This window comes from Dipodomys spectabilis, unplaced genomic scaffold (genome assembly GCF_019054845.1).
Source record: "Dipodomys spectabilis isolate Male_0828 unplaced genomic scaffold, ASM1905484v1 ptg000187l, whole genome shotgun sequence".
Taxonomy (NCBI): Eukaryota; Metazoa; Chordata; class Mammalia; order Rodentia; family Heteromyidae; genus Dipodomys; species Dipodomys spectabilis.
The window spans coordinates 1820322-1840614 of record NW_024870864.1 but is presented as its reverse complement, the minus strand read 5'-3'; the positions used below and the strand labels follow the sequence as shown (position 1 = coordinate 1840614).

Here is a 20293-nt window from a genome sequence, read left to right as displayed (position 1 = left end):
TCACAGGATAGTTCTTATGTAATCGTTCACTACAGATCTCAATGAAAACATAGTTTTAAGGAAAAAAAGGAGGCAAAGAACTTTTGTTATAAAATTTACTTCTATACTGCTTAAACAAGAACCCCCTGAGATCATTTACCTTTAAAATACATTTCTGCTTATTTTTCACCTCATTCACATCTCCAAGGGTAGCTTCATAGACCTGGGCAAAAGCTCCTTCTCCAAGAAGGCAATTGACATACACCAGCGAAGGACCTTGGAAAAAAAGTGTTAAAATGAGAAAAGGCCCGAATCATTAGTGACTACACAATAAAGAATTTGTACAATTTTTCTTGGTTTTTAACTGCTCTGATGAATAAAAATAAATAGGGGAAGGTCTAGAAAAAAGTGAAAGAAAGACCTGGCACCAAGGAGCCTTCTTAACAAATCTCTGGCACAGAGGTGTGATGTTGGCTCAGGACATTGAGCTGCATGGCCTTGGGCATGTGTCTCCCTCTCACCAATGATTTCACATTTTAGAAAGGGTACTCGTGCTTCCTGCTTTGTATGACTTTCGAGATGTTGGTAAGAACATGTAAAAATCTTTTGTAAAGCGCTAATAAACAAAGTTTGGGACAATGTATGTGTTTTTACAACAGAATAAAAAGGACAAAGTTCTACATAGTATACAGCCAGTTGCCCTACAATTAACTTTTTGTTTTGAGGTGTGTGTGTGTGCGCGCGTGTGTGTGTGTGTGTGTGCGTGCGCGCGCCTATCCTGGGGCTTGAACTCAGGGCTTATGCACTGTCTCAGAGCTTTTTTTTTTGCTCATGACTAGTGCTCAATCACTTGAGCCACAGCTCCACTTCTGACTTTTTTGATAGTTAACTGGAGATAAGAGTCTCCCTGGCTTTCTTGCTTGGGCTGGCTTGGAACCACGACCTTCATATCTCAGCTTCCTGAGTAGCTAGGATTACAGGCATGAACCACTGCAGTCTAGCCTGTTAACTCTACATAATTATGGCAGGCTTGTCACAAATAAAGATCCATAGTATGTTCCTATTAACTAAATGCCACACTTTCTTCAGATTTCATTAGTTTCTCCATGTGTTACAGGATATATTACTTTTAGCATCTTCTATATACATGTTATCAAAGAATTCAAAGTTATGTTCTCTATTAATTCTTACCTAATTGGAATTCAGTTTTAGGCTTGATGGTTGGAAGTTTATACTGGTGCTCAAAAGTATTTGGATATGAACTCACTGGTTTAGAAAGTCCAGATAAAAGCTTAAGAATCAAGTCATTATCCCATGGGTTTTCAACTGTAAACTCTAAGAGAAACAGGAACAAAAAAAGGAACAAATTATTCTAATGAAATTTTAGAGAAAGCAAGTTGAGACATTAAGAAGTTTTCAAAAGCTTTGATCTTAATAGAATATTAATTCAATAATAAACTTTTTTCAAATGTCAGAACTGATATTTCAGTGTATTTATTGCCATTTAAAATTTATAAGTTTGGCCAATATTCATTTGTTGACAAAGGGAATCAATTGGCTACATCTTTCTCAATTTATGGAGGTACTGGATCACAACTTTAATGATGACAACTGTGTCTAAAGACACACTTGGACATTAGTTACTTCTAATGTGCTCAGATACACATATTCTTTAACTGTTTCTCCACTTATACCCACATACATGAGTATCAATATTAGGAATCAATCCCAAGGCTTCTCACATAGTAGGCTAGAGCAACTGCTCTACACTCTAGTCTTGACAAACGATTTCTACTACCTATGCACAACTCGCACATAGGAGATGGGCTTTGGGTCCACAAAACCAAAAACAAAAACACTTTTTAAAGGGAAGACAAAGCCTTCTCTCCAAGAGTGTTATGAAATTTCTGAAAGTCTTACCCACTAGGGGGTTATCATTTCCTTAGAATTAAGCATGTATAGAACAGTGTTCAGATCATTTCACATTTATTAAGGAACCAATGTTCACTTAGTTTTTCCAATGATCCCATGAGGTAGATACTAGCATTACTTCTGCTTCACACAAACGATAGACGAACGAGAACGGAAACAATTTTAGTCAAGGTCACATGACTACTTAGGAGGGAGTGCTAGCATTAGAACCCAATTTAGAATCTAGGTAGTCTATTTGCAGTCTGTGCTCTCAACCACAAATGCAATGCTGACTTGTCTGTAAAATGAGGGGAAATAGTATTATAGGCCCTTAGGTTCTAGTTCCCTCTTTTCTTTTTGGTAGGTCGTGGGGCTTGAACTCTGGGCCTGGGGCTGTCCCTCAGCTCTTCAGCTCAGGGCAAGTGCTCTACCATGTGAGCCACAGTGCCACTTCCATTTTTCTGGTGGTTTAATGGAGATAAGAATCTCACGGACTTTCCCGGACTGGCTTTGAACTGTGATCCTCAGATCTCAGCCTCCTCAGTACCTAGGATTACAGGTGCGAGCCACCAGTGCCCGGCTAATTCCCTCTTTTAACAATAGTTGTCCTGCTATCATTTAAGATTAAAACAGATTGACCTGCCCTTCAAATGTATTGCCACTAAATAGAATTGAGATGCAGGCATAGGTTCTGTTCTGAGCATGTGTTCTACTCAGTGATGTGCAAGTCCTCGTTCTGATGTTTTTCACAGAACAGCTTTCCCCACACTGTTCTTTTTTTTTATTTGTTTTTAGTCGGTTGTGGGGCTTGAACTCTGGGCTTGGGCGCTGTACCCGAGCTCTTCAGATAAAGGTGAGTGCTCTACTGTTTGAGCCACCGAGCCACTTCCGGTTCTCTAGTGATTTACTGGAGATAAGAGTCTCACAGACTTTCCTGCCTGGACTAGCTTTGAACTGCAATCCTCAGATCTAAGCATCCTGAGTAGCTAGGATTATAGGGATGAGCCACCGGCACTCGGTCCATGCTACTGTTCTTATAGCAAGACTACAAGTGAACATCTGTGCATACTTGCAGCATTGACATTCCCAAGTGAACTAATCTGTGTCCATTGTGCTTGAAGTGCAGGGCTGGCATCTGATGTGTGCTCCATGATGTCAAGGTCACTGCCTCTATGTTTTAGAGCCTCAAGGACCCCCACTGCCTTATGGGTGAGCACATCACCCATAGCAGGTTGGCGAGGCTGATGTACAGATGCTGAAGTCATGTCAGGCAGGAATGTTTGTACTGGACTTTTGTCTTGAATTACACTAGATATGTAACAAGTGTAAGAGACAAAGAAAGGTGATTAGAAGCCTATTTGATTTGATCACATGAAAGTTTCACAAAACAGTTACCTGTTAGTTACCATTCTAGGAATTCCATTTCAAAACTGCCTCACAGTCTGTTGATTAAATCATTTTTAGACTAATACATAAAATTAGTATATGAATAGAAATAAAAATTAAAGACATATAATGTCTTAAACAAGTGAGGTGATACACAGGGTATTAGTGGTAGAAAATTGAGAGGAATGAGTTTCTTCCCTCAAGTTCCATCTAAGAATGCTACTGTAATCAGGTCTAACTTCATTTTAAGAAGATTTCTTACATGATATTGAGAGAAAAATAAAATATCAACCATAATTCAATATCTTAATTCATTTCTATAAACACACACGCATATGTACATGTGTGTGCATGGTAGTACATGTATGCAAAGTTATTCCTCATTCATCAATTTCACAGTGGTGAATTCACCTACATGCTATCATTAATGCATAACTACAAGATGAATACTCATGTGATTTTGCATTTTTCATTTTCAGATTGCAGAGAGCAATAACAAATTTGAGTAAACCAATATACATATTCCCAGTATCAAGTGAAAACCAGGTCAGGTTCTGCCTCACTGCTTTACTTAAATACTATCTTTTTTATGGTATAGGGTCATATGGTTTTGTATTCTTGTGTTTTTTGTTGTTCATTTCATTATTAAAATGTCTTCAATTTGTTGTAGTAGTGAAGGGCAGTCTGATACACCTAAGTGCAGGAAGGCTGTAAAGTGCCTTGTAGAGAAAATATAGGTATTAGTTAACCTTCACTCAGCAGGAAGTACAGTCTCATTGGATGTGAATTCAGTGCTAACAAATCAGCCACATGTTATATAAGATGTCTTAAAAGAAACTAACCTTGCTTTTTCCCTAGAACAGTGGTTCAGTATAGAGAACAGAACTATGGAGAATCACAAAGAAGAGACTTTTGATTGTGTATCTCCACTTACATATGCCCTTGCATCAACAAATAGACATCCACAAATATATAAATGCTTGTTTTCACAGGAGTAAATCTATATATGTAATTTAATATGCTGCTAGTTTTACTTCTTGTCACACTTCCATTACTGTAAATTTCTTTTGGAATAGTTTTAAAGAAATGTTGTAAGGATGATGGAAAATTCCTGTCAATTTCCTTTAATGTTATCAGCTCCTATTAGAAAGTACTTCTGTGAAAACTAACAAAAAAACACTTGCACTTTGCTACTCAAATCTAACTGTCATTTGGATGTTGTCAGTTCTTCTACTATTGTCCATCTTCTATTCCAAGATCCAGTCCTAGATATGATGTTGTAGTTAGCTGGACTGTTTTTTTCTCTCCTTACTCTCCAATGACAATTCTGACAAGGCTTTTCTTCCCAGGACCTTAACAGAACTGGGTTTCTGATATTTTTCTCACATCTACACTGTGATGACTGGTGTTTGGGAAGACTATCAGAGCAGCACAGTGTTCTCCTTCTGTGGCATCAACATGTATCACCACGATTTATCATTGGTGATGTTAACCTGTCTGTCAGGTTTCTTATACTACTTCCAAGGATTTTAATAACTTATTCACTATTTAAATAGATATTAAAGGTATTTATACACAATGAAAAAGGGCTTCCAAACCCTTACACATTGCTTTCTAATGATATGAGTATCCAAATTATTGTTGGTGCACAACTAATAAACTTTCTCCATAAGAATGAATTTTAAGCTCTTTTCTTCTGAATATCTAAAAAGATAGAATATCACTGTGTCACCTGTTGCTTATGGTAAAAAATAACGCTCAAAGCCAGGCATTGGTAGCTCATGCCTACAATCCTAGTAACTTAGGAGGTTGAGAATGGGAGAATTGTGATTTAAGGCCAGCCTGGACAGAAAAGTTTGCAAGATTCTACCTCAACCCACAGCTGGGTGTAGTGATACACATCTGTCATCCTAAGTTATGTGGGAGTCTGAGGTTGGGAGGATGGTAGGATGGTAGGACCAGGACAGTTGAGACAAGAAAACTCCACGAGACTCCATTTCCATGGAGGAAAATGGATGCAGTGGCATATGCCTATAATCCCCACAACTATGAAAAGACTAAAGTATGTAGACTGAGGCTCAGCAGTCTGCGTGCCTGAGTGGGAAACAAGACCTTGTCCTAAAAATAACCAGTGGGAAACAAGGCAAGAGGCATGATAAGTCTTGTTTCCTTACAGTTTAACTGGTACAGAGGGAAGGGAAGTATCAAAGAAAATAGACCCTTGGCAGTGTGCATCTCACTGGATTTTTGTTCTATTTCTTTTAAGTTAAAATTTTCCCCCCACCCACCTCTGGTGCCATCCTGGGGCTTGAACTTAGAGCTTGGGCAATCTTGAGCTTCTTTGCTCAAGGCTAATGCTCTGCCACTTGAGCAACAGCCCCACTTCTGGTTTTCTGATGGTTTAATGGAGATAAGAGTCTCAAAGACTTTCTTGCTGGCTTCCAACTGTGATCCTCATATCTTAGCCTCTTGAGTGGCTAGGATTATAGGCATAAGACACTATCACCTGGCTTCTTTTAAGTTTAACTATGGTTTAAAGTAGTCTTGTGAATCAAAAACTTGCCTGGACTTAGGAAAACTCCAGGTAGCAGTACAGAACAACACCATGCCATGCAATCTCTTGTTGGCACAAGCCTCTCACCAGAAAAATGAAGAGAAAACACGTAGAAAATGGCCAACTTACTGATAAAAAAATTAAAAAACTGATCTTGCCGGTCAGTTGAAAATCATATCAGTGGTTTTTTGTTTGTTTCTTTTGGTAACATAGCTTAGCATGGTGGAAAAAACAAGGTTTCTGAAGAAAAAAAAATATGGGTTCAAATTCCAGTTCCATAAACCATAGGGCCTATGACTTTAGGTCAATAATTTATTCCTCTTGGAAGTGATTTGCTCATCTATAACAGAGGAGAATAATTCCCACAACTCTGTTATTGTAAGGATGAACTACAGGGCACAGTACATGAAAAGCATAAGCACCTTGCCTAGAATATAAGTACTTAAGAAAGCAGCTACTTTTACTATTGATTTCATGGAATGGTCTATCAAATATGGAAGAAGTTTACTCCTGCAAAGTATTGTACCTTGCACCAACACTGAAGGAGGCTTAAGCACTCTATCTTCTTCTCTTAAAAGAAAGTTACTTATTTTTTTTTTTAATGACAATGGGTATAAAGGGGTGATTATGTGTTGGCACAGCTCTGCAAGGGTCTTTGTCTGGTAAGAGGATTTGCAGTTTTAATCTTGAAATTGAATGGAAGTCAGTTTCGTTAAAGGTTCTCACAAGAATTCTGTTACCCCAGCTGCTTTGCTCACTGTTACCCAGTGCTCAGGCTCATCACTATGGTCACACTCATTTGGTCACTGTCATGCTATACCCAGTGCTCAGGCTCATCACTATGGTCACATTCATAGACACAATTCTCACTTAAAAGGTACCAGTCAAAAAAAATTCCATGAGCCCTTGAGGGTTTAGATTAGGTGTTCAATTACATCTTAAAATGCAAAGCTACAATGAAATGGAGAACATACTATACCCGAATTTTCTGTCTTTAGGAGGCTGTACCCTCTTTTCTTCATGAGAGGTTAAAGTTGCACATGTACCCTGTGTTGTCACCATATTTTCTGAAACATACAAAAAAAATAGAGATAGACACATTATGTGCACATATGTGTATACACACATTTGATATTTACAAAGTCTGGGATTCCTTTTTTATGCTGACTTGGACAATAGTTTCAAAATTGTATTCTATGATAAACATTGCTATATAAAAAATAATTTATATCTATTTTTCCTATGAACTTGCAGAAAATTACTGTGCTATTGGTCTTTACCAAACATACCAAAAATTCAAGCACAACAGTTTGAGACCTTTGAAAAATTTTCTTTTTTTTTTTTTTGGGTCTGGTCATGGGGCCTGAACTCTGGGCCTGGGCACTGTCCCTCAGCTCTTCAGCTCAAGGCTAGCGCTCTACCACTTGAGCCACAGTGCCACTTCCGGCTTTTTTCTTTTTGCTTATGTGGTGCTGAGGAATCGGACCAAGGGCCTCAGGCATGCAAGGCAAGTGCTCTACCACTGAGCCACCTTCCCAGCCCCAGATATACTTCTTATAGATTATTTTCAATGTAAGCCAAGAACCATGTCTCCTAAAAACAGCCTAATGTCACAAATGAGATGGATAATTACTGCCAATTAGGATGTGATTCTTTCCTTTATCTCTAACATTAATTCACCTAAACGGAGTCAATCAATGTTCAATGGCTGATTTTAGAATTTGCTCTTTGATTTCAAATGGAGAGGGTTGTGTGACTTTTCATATAACAAATGAGATTTCTCTTTCCATTCTTATTAGGTGACTCCTGAGATAGAATTTGAACAAATTAGAAAACACTATTTGAAATGACAACTATATCTTAGCCTAATAGCCACAAAAATACTGTATTGCTTGGCAGAAAAGAAAGTGTAAAGTAGTACCTTCATATCAATGACTGCTTATTTTGCCCTGTATAAGGAATGTACAAAAAAGGATATTCTAAATACATTATTTCCATTCATTTAGCACAATTAAATCCTTTGGTTTGACTTCGGCATGGAAAAAAGTTGCTGTAAGATTGAAAAATAGGGAATAAAATCACTGAAAAAACCTATTGGGCTCTGTTTTCTCCGGCCTGGGGGCAGCTCTTCTGCCATACCTCATCACTGAAAATGTATGCCTACTCCAAGTTTGCCTCTACTCCCTCCTTGGTCAAGAGTACCTGTCAGCTGCTGAGCTGACCACTATCTGCTGTGGTACTGAACCAATCACAGACACTGACAGATGAGAGCCACAGCAGCTTAGCAGGCCCATGTCCCCTGACCTCACGTCCCCAGCTACAGCTTCCAAACCAGCACCCTCAAGGGACATCGACACAGCAGCCAAGTTCATGGGGGCTGAAGCCGCCAGTTGGGGTGGCTGGTGAAACTGGTGTGCCTGCCACTCCTATCCGTCACCCCCATCTTGGTTAGTCAGTCTGTCCACAGTGGCCTGTCCCTCTCTGGACTTTTTTGTCTTAAGGATCATAGGGATTATATACAGAGAGTCAAAATGCTCACACATACTAGTAATAGGAATTTCTGTGTATGTGTGAGATTGGCAGTGTTTCGGAGCCTCATCATTGGTTATACCAGGAATCATCTGAAGCAGCAGCTCTTCTCCTATGCCATTCTGGGCTTTGCCCTCTTGGATCCCATGTGGCCTTTCTCATCATCTTCACCATGTGAAGGAGCAGTCTCTACCTTCCATACTTATTGCTCCCATGTCTTGTTTGCCCTGTATGTTCCTTTTCCTGTAACTCCTCAGGAAGTCTGGGGAAAGTGGTTGGCTCAGGGTTTGACAGAGGAAAGACAAATAAATACTGTATTAATAAGAAAAAAAATCAATTGGTAGTCTAGGCACTGGTGGCTCATGCCTGTAATCCTAGCCACTCAGGAGGCTGAGATACGAAGATTCTGGTTTGAAGCCAGCCCTAGGAGGAAAGCTCATAGGATGCTCACCTCTAGTTAACTACCAAAAAGAGAGAAATAGAGCCATAGCTCAAGTGTAGAGAACTAACCTTTAGGAAAAAAGCTCAGGGACAGAGACCAAGCCCCGAGGCCAAGCCCTAGGACCAGTACACACACATACACACAAATAGCTATTACTAATATATGTGAGCATTTTGACTCTCTGTAAATAGTCCCTATGATCCTTAAGACAAGAGTCCAGAGAGTGGCAGGCCACTGTGGACAGGCTGACTTACCAAGAGGTCCCTAGCAGGCATGGGGGATGATGGGTGGGAAAGGCAGGCACACCAGTTTCAGAATCCAAAGAGGACATGGACAGTAACAGTGCTTTCCGAGCATAGGGATTTCTATGTCCTTCAGCTTAACAAACTTTACTGAATCAACTTTTAGTTGATTAAGATGGTTTAAATGTGGTTATTACTTATCATGGCTGCCTTTAACCTAAAACTATGTATTCTTATCTGTAGTAGGCAGGATAGACATATTAGACTTCTACCAAGTAATGCTAATACTCTATGTAACCAAGCATTAGACTGCAGTAAATCTTATTAGTCAGTCTCTCACTGAAAAGGTACTTGACTTCTCAATGTTAAAACATTAGCTTCTGTTTATAGAGCCAGAGGGGCAAATTAAGAACAGTCAGTTGACGTTTTGAAAGACTCTTCACTGATTATAGTTTCCTGAATGGGAAGCTTTTATTTTATTTTTTAAAATTCAAGTAGCAAGCTTGTGATAGCATTTAGCAATAGCCCATGTTTCAACTAAATTCCCTTCTTCAGATTTAAAGAACTGTAAATATTGACACCCCCCCCCCAAAGAAAAATATAAATGAACACACTAGATTAGTAATCTTAGAAAAGAGCTGATTCCTTAGTCAAAACTTTTGTCTACAGTTTCTTAACTCCACCAAAGTATGCTTGCATCTGACAAGTGAAATTCTTTGGTCACTACTATTTGAGTTATAAACCTAGCCCTTTTTCTTTTGCTGTTTTGATAATACGGTCTCACATTTTGGTGGTGCTGGCCTCAACTGTGATCCTCCTTTTTACATTCCCATTTTGCTGTGATGGCAGGCACTGGTCATTGTGCTTAGCTTTTAATTGGTTGAGATGGAAGTCTTTCAAACTTTTTGTCCAGGCTAGGCTTAAACAGCAATACTCCTAATCTCAGCCTCTGAAATATCGAGGCTTACAGGTGTGAGCCGCTGTACTCAGCTGACAGAATATATTTTATAGTTGGCTAATTAATAGCTAATAATTAACTGTGCTCAATGTAATAATTTTAAAGCTTAATTCATAAGTATAAAGATTTTTTTATATAAGAGGTTTTATATCTGGGTGGGGTGGAATTAAAAGCTATAAGTCTGGTTACTCTTTAAAAATATGACTTTATTACTCTCTAAAAATGACTTTCTCTGTATAGTATACTTGGTCCAAAATAATAAAATTTAGACACATTACTTTGCGTTTGTCTATTTGCCTTTAAACACTTCTATAATTTTTTCTTTCTATTGACAAAGGGTCTTGCTACATAGCTCAGGCTAGCTTTGATCTTCTTGCCAATTTCTTGAATGCTAGGATTATCGGCATGTACAACTACAATTTGCTTGATATTTTTCTCTTTCTACCTGTTCATTAAGTTCTGAAAATACACAGACTTTATGAAGTCTACCAAAGCGGAAAAAGACAACTGACAAATTTTATACTTAATTTTAATTTTCAAACTTTTATAGAATTTTTAAGTAGAAAAGCTTAATACTAAATAAACTGAAGTTCATAAAAGACAGACATTAAAACAGTGTGATACACACCTTTATCTTCTAGCATGTGCTCTGAGTCTGCTGGAAGCTTATGGAACGGTGTAGATACAAGTTGGGCAGCAGGTGTAAAATCTCTGGTGCTCTTAGGACTGGGTGCAAGGGTTTTGTTGCAGCGAGTACCCCAGATGGTTGAATCATCTAAAAACTCTTCAGTGTGAGGCATTTCCTACAACAGAGGATGAACTGAAAAACAGCAATACTTTCCCTGTTTTGTCTATGACATTTTAACTCATTAACATGTTAAGATGAAGCCAGGTGCAGGTGACATAGACTTATAGTGCCTGCTACTCAGGAGCCTAAAGCAGGAGGATCATTGGAGCTCAGGAGTTCAAGACCAGCCTGGACAACATAGTAAGACCTCATGTCAAAGAAACTAAAACAAAGCTGAAAAATGTTTATTAAAGAGGAATTAAGAAAATCAAATCTTAATTTTTACCTTTAGCACTTCTCAGAAGAGCAAAGCACATTTTTGTTTTTGCTTTTACATTTTTAAGTTTGAAAAAAAGTCTAGTTTTATTGAAGAGATACAAATACAGTAGTACACAGTTCTTCTCTTCAGTAAGAATTCTTTAACCTCTCCTAGAACCTGGTACATTCCAAAGGTAAACAATAAACTAACTTAAGACCTTATTAGGATTTCACAGTATGCTGCATTTAGCTGTCCTGCCTGCTAGTCTCCCCTCCACATGGCTATTTATGGGTCATTCTTACTTTTTTTTGCACTGACACTTTGGGAGACTGGCCAGCAACTGTGTAGGATGCCCCTCTAATTTAGGCTTATTTAATTTTTCATGGTTAGACTAGATTTACAGATTTTGAGGAAGACTGCGAAGTACCCTTTTCATACATTTCAATATAATTTATTACTGATGAGTTAAGCAAATCACTTGAGAAGGTATCTGTGAGGTTTCTTCACTATGAATTATTTTTTTCTTTCCCTACTCTATTTGTTAGAAGCAAGTTACTACATCTTGCCCAAACTTGAAAAGAGAATTACACTCCTGGAAAGACATCAGGAAAGAATTCATAGGTCCTTTATAAATTATACTGTTTATTCAATATTTATTCTTTGAGCCGGGCACCAGGGGCTCACTCCAGTAATCCTAGCTACTCAGCAGGCTGAGATCTGAGGATGACGTTCAAAGCCAGCCTGGGTAGGAATGTCCTTGAGACTCTTATCCCTAATAAACCACCAGAAAACTGGAAGTGGCATTGTAGCTCACATGGGAGAGTGCTAGCCTTGAGCTGAAGAACTCAGGAAATCACCAGCAAAGTAATTTATAATCACCAAGTTTATGATTATATAACATATAAAATTTGTGAGTCTAGTGAACTGCTTGAAGTTACACAAATTCTCTTAAAGTTCTTTAAAGAGGGGCTGGGAAGGTGGCTCCGTGGTAGTGCTTGCCTTGAGGCCCTGGGTTCTATTCCTCAGCACCACAGAAGCAGAAAAACCCAGAAGTGGTGCTGTGGCTCGAGTGGTTATTTTTAAGGTGTTTACTGAAGGGTTACCATTAAACTAAGAATCTTTAAAGAACTTTTTTTTTTTCGGTCATGGGGCCATAGTTATATTAAAAAAAGATTCTTGTTTCCCATGGTTAGCATACATGCATGGGCCCTACCTGCAGCAGGTACTAGTGATTTCTTAAGAGTAAGAATCATATCAACTTCAATATTTTTCTATCCCGGTATCTGACATATTACAGGTACTCAAAAAGTTGTTGAATAATGCTTTGAAAGAAACACATTGTTCATAGAACACTATATTTTCCAATACAGTTGGACATACCTCAGACCATTTGGAGAACTAATCAATTCCTAAAATGAAAAGAGTTGTAAAGATCCATTTCAAAATAAACCAGAGATTTGCTTACATTTTGTTTTGAAGGAAATCTGCTAACAGAGCGTTCCCCGAAGGTCCTGGATCCTGGAGGCTTATTTTTAGGCTGTGGTAATCTAAGGAGAGAGTTGAAAAATTCAGAATCCTAAAATCTATTGATAAAATAGATGCTACACTTAAAAGTGAATGTCAGAAGATTTTCCACTTACACGTGAGTTAATAGTTTTAGGTATTCTTATTTTTACTACCATTCTACAAAACAATGCAAACTGAATCACCTATAAACATTATTGATCTAGATTACTCAAAAGGGGTGGAAAATACAATTTCTGTCAAATTCAGTTCCAAGTTTTGGGGGCAAAAGAAGAATAAGGACTATGAAAAGTGAAATGTGAAGGATTTTATTTATAAAATGTCAGTTATTTCTTACTTCCTGTTTCTGGCCTACCTCTGAAATATTGCTCTGGACGCTGATCGTGTCTTCTTTCTGCTTCAATGAAGTTTTTCCCTATCAGGATACTGGTAATTCACACTGACATCTCTTGTTCCATAGTTTAAGCTATGAATAGTGAGGCTTTCAGAGCCACCCCTCTCTAGAGTCTGATGTGGCTCTCCAACATTAGTCCCCTGCCGAACGTATTCTTTAAGCAACATTACTCATCAAAAGCTACTTCCTTTACCACTTATCCTCCTGCAAATATAAATTGGGCCTGTATAAATACCTGTTCCTCATCTACATCGAAAATAGTTTTGAATCAAGAGAATCCACCAACTGAGCCCTCTCTCAAGCTGTAACCAGACTCTAATTTCCTTCACAACTATCCTTTTGCTGTGGCAGGTCTGCTGTCTGGGATCGTCTACACAGAACTGTAGATAGGTAGAACTTTGGTAATTAGCTCCTGGTTACAGGGTCAAATAGGTTGTCAGTGGCAGAGCTAGGACTGGAACCTAGACCATCTGGTCAGCAAGCTGTGTTCTTCCCAAACTGTCTATCAACTTGAGTCCTGCAGGCACCTCCATAGATCCTGTGGCACTGTGACAACATGCATTCTCCCCAATATTATTTTAATTAGATATTTCCTTACCCATAATTTTCTTGGTTTCCATCTTCAAAAATAGGGATAGCAGATGACAAAGACATAATCTTATTGATCCCCCAAGCTCCAGAAGACGTTGCATTTTCTGCAAGAGAATAAAAAAATAGCATTTCATTATTTTCCTAGGGGAGGAAAAATCACTATCCTTTACATTAGACATTAACTATAAATAAGAAGAAACAACTTACATAAAAAGAACTGGTATCAGTTTTAATAATACTAATTAGTGCAGGAAGTCACTTTGTAGTGAAATGAAGTGACTTAACTATGGTCACTGGGTCATAAATTCCTTTCGTACATAAATAAAAGTATTGGTCATTTTCCTGCAGCACTGCTACTGACATTGAATTATTCAATAAAAGCTCCCAGTGGTTTTGTTTTTCATTTCCTTTATGAAATAAACTATCAGCTTGTATTTCTAGCCCTCCTAAATCTAACTAGATCTTGCAAATAATTATTGTGACCTCTAGCTCCTAGCATGGGCTCCAACATTCCACTTGGCCATTTCTCTACCACAACCAGTTCAAGTCACATCTCTTTCTGACCATTTCTAACTATGGGGATTTTGTCCTTCTTCAGCACTGCTATATTTTAAAAAAAAATCTATCACTCACACTGTCACCTTATCAAATTGTCATATTTTTATTTCATGTGTTCCCTATCCTCTTATATAATCCCTGATAACACCTTTGGTAGCCCCCATGATGCTATGTACTTAGTAAGTTTTAAACCAATTGTTACTTTGAAACTGGGCTTCAAATTCATCTTCATTTTGATCTAGTGATGTCCATTCATCTTTGTCATCAAAAACGTCAGGAATTGTAGGAGCCTGAAATATGTTCATGATGAAACCTTAAAGAACAAAAAGAATACTTGTCAAGAGGTTACAAAAGAGCTTTCCTTAATTTGTTATAGGGGTCACACACAAAATTATATACTTTACCTAATGCTTCCTTGGTATGCACAGTGGGTGACGGCTGCACTTTGGATGGTGTTGCTTGAACCATTCCTAGTGAGGTGTTCGGAGTTGTGTGAAATGAACTTACACTAGCTACCTTCTGTATTTCACATGCTGGCAAAGGAATGAATCAAAATGTACTGTCAGTAGCTCAATCAGAATACAATGCAAGGCACATTGAGGAACTCAGTACAATCAACAAGCTTACCACAGTCAATAATAACTAAAATTATTTATTGTTTTCATATACTTGGTACTTATCTTTGTAATAGTACTATGCAGTTGGTATGATGAGGAATATCCTTTTACAGAAAGCAAAATGAAGGCTCAGGGATGAGCCATCTGTTCTGTGAATGACCCACTTAGCAGTTTTGTCATAAATAGCATCCTCAGCTTTCCTGTATCATAAAACTACCTGCTTATAGTTATGCTCTAAATCTTTACTCTTAACACTGTAACTCTTAAGATTTGCTTCCATCTCACTCAGTTGGAGTCAGACAATGGTGTAAAAAGCTCTGATCAGCCCAACCTGTTTGCTTAGGTCATATGCAACTTCTTCTTCCTTCCCCTGCTCACCCTATAGGTGAGAAGTGTCTTTACTGAACTTAGAACATACCAGAGGCATTCCTGAGGGCTCTGTGCTTGCTACTCCTTCTGCCTAAAACAGACTTGTCAATTTAGCTATGTGGATAACTCCTATCTCTAGTCATTCATTATTACCTTCTCAGAAATCCAACCTCAGAATTAATATAGTGTCCCTTACTATATCGGGGTTCACTTATTGTGGCTTCACTGTATTACAGGTTAAAAAAAATATTTATCTAATTTGATAGAGTTTTCACCATATTGTAGGATTTTGCAGTATATAGGTATTTACATAAGTTATTTTAATTATTTTTGTGCAAATATTTTAAACCATATAACACTATAAATGTTAATTAAAACATTAAGATAATACTAAATTGAAATAAAATACAGTATGTATTTCATCAGTGGATGAAAACTATTGTACATAATGGAAATGCAGTAAGCCATTACCGTGTGTGCAAGTTTGCCAGTGTGAGATTGTACAAGGCACACTACTGGCTGATGAAATGGAAGGTGAACAACCACAGCACTGGATGCTGATTGGCTCAGTGACTGTAGCATTGGTCTGTCTGGTCTCCCACATTGTGTCGATACATTAAGCATCTCTCCCTGTCCACTTCACATCAACAAATTGATTACTACACAAAGTGTTGCTCTGCCATGGTGTGAAATTTTCATAGAAGTTTGAATTTATTTCAAGCCCCATGATGCCACCTAAACATTCTGTGTCTTTGCTTCTGGGAGCCAACCCAAGTGCTAGAGAAAGATGATTACCATCAAAGGAAAGGTGGAACTTCTTAACACGTTAAAGGAAGGAAAAAGCTATGCCGCTGTAGGCCGCCATTACGGGATCAACAAATCTACTGCTGGCTATATAAAGACAAGAAGAATATCAGTTTTGCAGCAACAATGACTTTTAACAAGATTGCAAAGTGGGTGGTCACTTCCTGCAATAAGGGCTTTATGAGGGTGGAGTCTGCATTGGCCTTGTGGATAAATGACTGCAGCAAGAAGATCTCACTGGATACCAACACCATCTGGACAAAGGCCAAGAAACTTTATGATCGTTTTGCAGAAAGCATGGATGTTCACGATGGTGAGGAGGATGACGATGTAGAAGCAGGACTGTCAAGTGTTTCTACCATCAGATCAACCCCAGTCAGTGCCAGCAAGGGTTGGTTTGACAAATTTCAAAGATGCTTTAGACTCAAGAGCATTTCTCTGCATGGAGAAGCTGCTTCTGTAGATAAAGCTGGAGCCAGGTATATGTGAAAATGTTCAAATCCATCATCCAGGAAAGGGGCTATAAGCCTGAACAAGGTTTCTTTTATTTTTGGTCAGTCATGGGGCTGGAATTCTGGGCCCAGACACTGTCCCTCAGCTCTTCAGCTCAAGGCTAGCTGTCTACCACTTGAGCCACAGTGTCACTTTGGGCCTTTTCTGTTTATGTGGTGCTGAGGAATTGAACTCAAGGCCTCATGAATGTGAGGCGTTACCACTGAGACACCATTGAAGCTCCTAAACACGTTCTTACATGGATGGGACAGGCTCATTTTGGAAACGAATGCCATCTCACACTTTTATTATGAAGGATGAAGTCAAAGCCCCTAATTTAAAGGCCCCAAAAGATTGAGTAACTCTGATTACATGTGGGAATGCATTTATTTTAAGTCTCAAAACCCAAGGGCCCTATAAAAGAAGAATAAGAATGTGTTGCCTGTGTATTGGATGCACAACTCCAAGGCCTGGATCATGAAACTCTCACAGCTGATTGGTTCCACCAGTGATTTATCATGGAGGTTAATCTTTATCTGCCAGAGAAAAACAAAGTGCTTCTGACCGTGGGCAATGTCATATAATGGTGTCCAGATAAGAGTTTTTGCTACCAAATACTACATAGCTCATTCACCTTGTGGATCAAGGTATTACGTCCACTTTTAAGGTGCTCTACACGTGAAATGCCCTGTAAAACTTAATTGAAGGTGTGGATGCAGGTGAAGACTTCTTGTTAAAGGCTTATTTGTATCATGGCTCCTAAATATTCAGAAGGTCATAAAGGAGATGAAGAGTGAAACAGTAAATGCCAGCTGGAAAAATTCGTGACCAGAAGTGGTCCATGATTATAAGGAATTCTCCCGATGAAGTCCATCACTCTGCCGTAGCAAAGGCTGTGAAGCTGGCAAAACTACTAGGAGGAGATGGTTTAAAAGATATGACATGAATGACCTGATCAATATCCACTCAGAACCATTGACAGATGAAGATCTGATGGAGAGGACAAAGTCAGCAAGCGAAGAGGATGAGGAACAAGATGAACTAAAGCTTGGAGAAGAGAAGGTTGACCTAATACTTGATCGTCTTGCAACTATGGATGGGATGGCCAAGAACTTCAGCAAGTGGCTGAAGAGTGGGATCTCCATATGCTTCATTTGTTGCACTTCGTAAATACAATTGAGAGTGGCATGTCAGCTAATGACAGAAACGTTTTTTCTTGCTTGCTATTGTTTCTAACATGTTTATGAGATATTTCTTTGTTGATTTGTATGTCCCTCCCCCACAGTATAACCCCTGTTTTCATTGTATTTGATGTTGGTATAATTTGTGGAGGGAAAGGGAAAAACAAATTGTTTAAACAGAGATACAGGTAGACCCATTGCAACAATGAGATGTGCAAGATGTTATGTCAAAAATGAACTTTACAACTTTGGCTCTGGAGGGGGTGAGTGAGGGGGATGGTGATGAGAAGGGATGGGAAGGGGAAACAAAGGAGGAGGCAAACAAAGAAGGGAGCAACAATGCTTTATAAGAAATGTACTCATTACTTTGCCCGTGTAATTGTAATCCCTCTGTATGGTATTTTCACAATGAAAATTAAAAAAAAGCTCACTCAGAAGAAAAGAAGTGCCAGGAACTCTCCATAACAATGTTTATCACTCAGACAAAAAGTTTCGCCTATGCCTTTAACAGAAATAGAAGTTACGGCCCAGGGTGAAAATACCGCACCACATGATGAAGTGGTACCTTCAGAAGAGCTGTAATGCTCTTCTTGTCTTTGCAATATTCATCTCATTGGCATCAGCTTCACCGCCATCAGCACTGCACAACTACATAATTCATGATTTTCATTGTTCAAGTTGTAGTATACTTCACTGACAGTACTTATATATAATTTTGTATGTTGTTAAAATTTCATAAGTTAAAGACTGTACTAAGTGTTTAAGAGTATATGAATTGGGCTGGGAAGGTGGCTCAGTGGTAGAGCGCATGCCTTGCATGCCCGAGGCCCTGGGTTCAATTCCTCAGCACCACATAAGCAAAAAGAATAAAAGCCGGAAGTGGTGCTGTGGCTCAAGGGGTAGAGTTCTAGCCTTGAGCTGAAGAGCTGAGGGACAGTGCCCAGGCCCAGAGTTCAGGCCCCATGGCCAGACCCCCCCCAAAAAAAAAGAGTATATGAATTATTTATAAGAGTGTGGGAAACGTTAATAAGAAAGTGGGAAAGGTTTATAGGAGAGTAGGGTTTATAAGGCCTTAAAATATATAAATCATAAAATAAATATAATGCTGCTACTTCATGTATTGTCACCTATTGCAGGGGTCTCTGGAATGTAATTCCCACAATAGGTGAGGGATCATTGTACTTCCTGTCCTGGGAGACTTTCACTGTTCTGTTCAGAGCTACCTCTCAGTACAATGCCTGTTTTCTGGAGAACAGGCAACATATCTTGGTGCAATCAACAAGTCTCAGCTGTTTGGTGTAATGGTCAGCTGTTTCAAGGAGCCCGTTTCCACAAATGGTCAGTGGATAATCATGCTACCTTCATATGGAGGAAAAGTTCAAATGTCCAAATATCCAAATGAGACCTATTAATGTATACAACTTATCATCAATCAGCTATGCAAATGCCTCCAGTAGAGTAGCAAATAGGATTATATAGTATTAAACACTGCATTACTTTTCCCAACTAACACACTAAAGATGACAAGCATTTTACATTAAGATGCTGCTAATAGAAGTTTTCATAAATTAGGTTTCTGTTTGTATGTGTGTTTGTTTGTTTTTGTTGGTCATGGGGACTGAACTCTGAGCCTGGATGCTGTCCCTCAGCTCTTCAGCTCAAGGCTAGCACTGTACCACTTGAGCCAAGCACCACTTCTGGCATTTTCTGTTTATGTGGTGCTGAGGAATCAAACCCAGGGCCTCATGCATGCAAGGCAAGCACTCTACCAATGAGCCACTTTCCCGGCCCCAATAAATTAGGTTTTCAAAGGATTCTGATCTATGAAGAAGTGGATTTCTACTTTGATTTGAAATGGTCTGGGGCTCTGCTCTCTAATAACAAGCTTGCTAAACTTAGGTTTAGTAAGGTCTGTCTGAAGTTTCCAAAAGCACAGCTACAACACAGACAATGAGTAACACCAAGAGAAATCTGCCCAAACAAGTCAGGATGAAGTTGTTATAATGAAACACACCTTCTTTCATTTCAGTCCCAATCTGTGGCTTGAACTCATGAGTAGTCTGATTCATACATCTGGAAAAGAAAGTTCTTGAGATATGCTGAAGAATAAAACTACATATATACCTTTTGCCTAATTCTCAAGACATAATAGTAAAAGAAATTAGGCAACAATTATAAGCCCGTGGTTAAAACACAGATAGAACTCTAGGTCCATGTTATAAGTCAATGTTATTTTTTTTTCCTTTCAGATATTTTTCCTTTCAGTTAAAGAAAGTCTTACAAATAAATCCATGTACTGATACTTGTGTAAATTACTGATTCTGAATTTTAGCACCATAATAACCATCTTTTATGTGTCAGGATAGCGTAACATCTTCTCTAATTTAAATGCATTCATTTATAGTATAGGTTAAATGTAACATCCAGTTCCAGGCACCTGAAACAGGGGAAGCTCTGGTGTTTCAGTGATGAGCCTACAGTCACAAAATAATGTCCGGATTAAAAATAACAGCTACCAAAGAAGAAAGCAAAATGTATGCAAACCAGAGCTTGTTTGAAAAGTATACTTGGGGCAATGGATCTCATCTAATACTTCTAGAATTCCCATAAAGGAACCTTAAAATGTTAACTAAAACATCTTAAGAAATTTGAATTTTACACATTCTTATCAAATCACCAGTTAAAAGACTTCTGCATGACTGAAGATATAAATGTA

The 20293-nt window shown here is 38.5% G+C and overlaps 1 protein-coding gene across 1 annotated transcript in view; it reads right to left on the bottom strand.

Moving 5' to 3' along the window:
- LOC122121346 (mitotic checkpoint serine/threonine-protein kinase BUB1-like) overlaps positions 1-20293 on the bottom strand; it is a 42563-nt gene that overhangs the window by 4628 nt on the left and 17642 nt on the right. Inside the window, exons 11-20 of the mRNA XM_042695521.1 lie at positions 19592-19650; positions 14519-14647; positions 14317-14427; positions 13564-13660; positions 12513-12594; positions 10630-10804; positions 6810-6897; positions 2960-3198; positions 1171-1314; positions 140-255 (exon numbers count right to left, since the gene is read on the bottom strand). Of these exons, the coding sequence (XP_042551455.1) occupies positions 140-255; positions 1171-1314; positions 2960-3198; positions 6810-6897; positions 10630-10804; positions 12513-12594; positions 13564-13660; positions 14317-14427; positions 14519-14647; positions 19592-19650 (1240 nt within the window). The remainder of the gene's footprint in view (positions 1-139; positions 256-1170; positions 1315-2959; positions 3199-6809; positions 6898-10629; positions 10805-12512; positions 12595-13563; positions 13661-14316; positions 14428-14518; positions 14648-19591; positions 19651-20293) is intronic.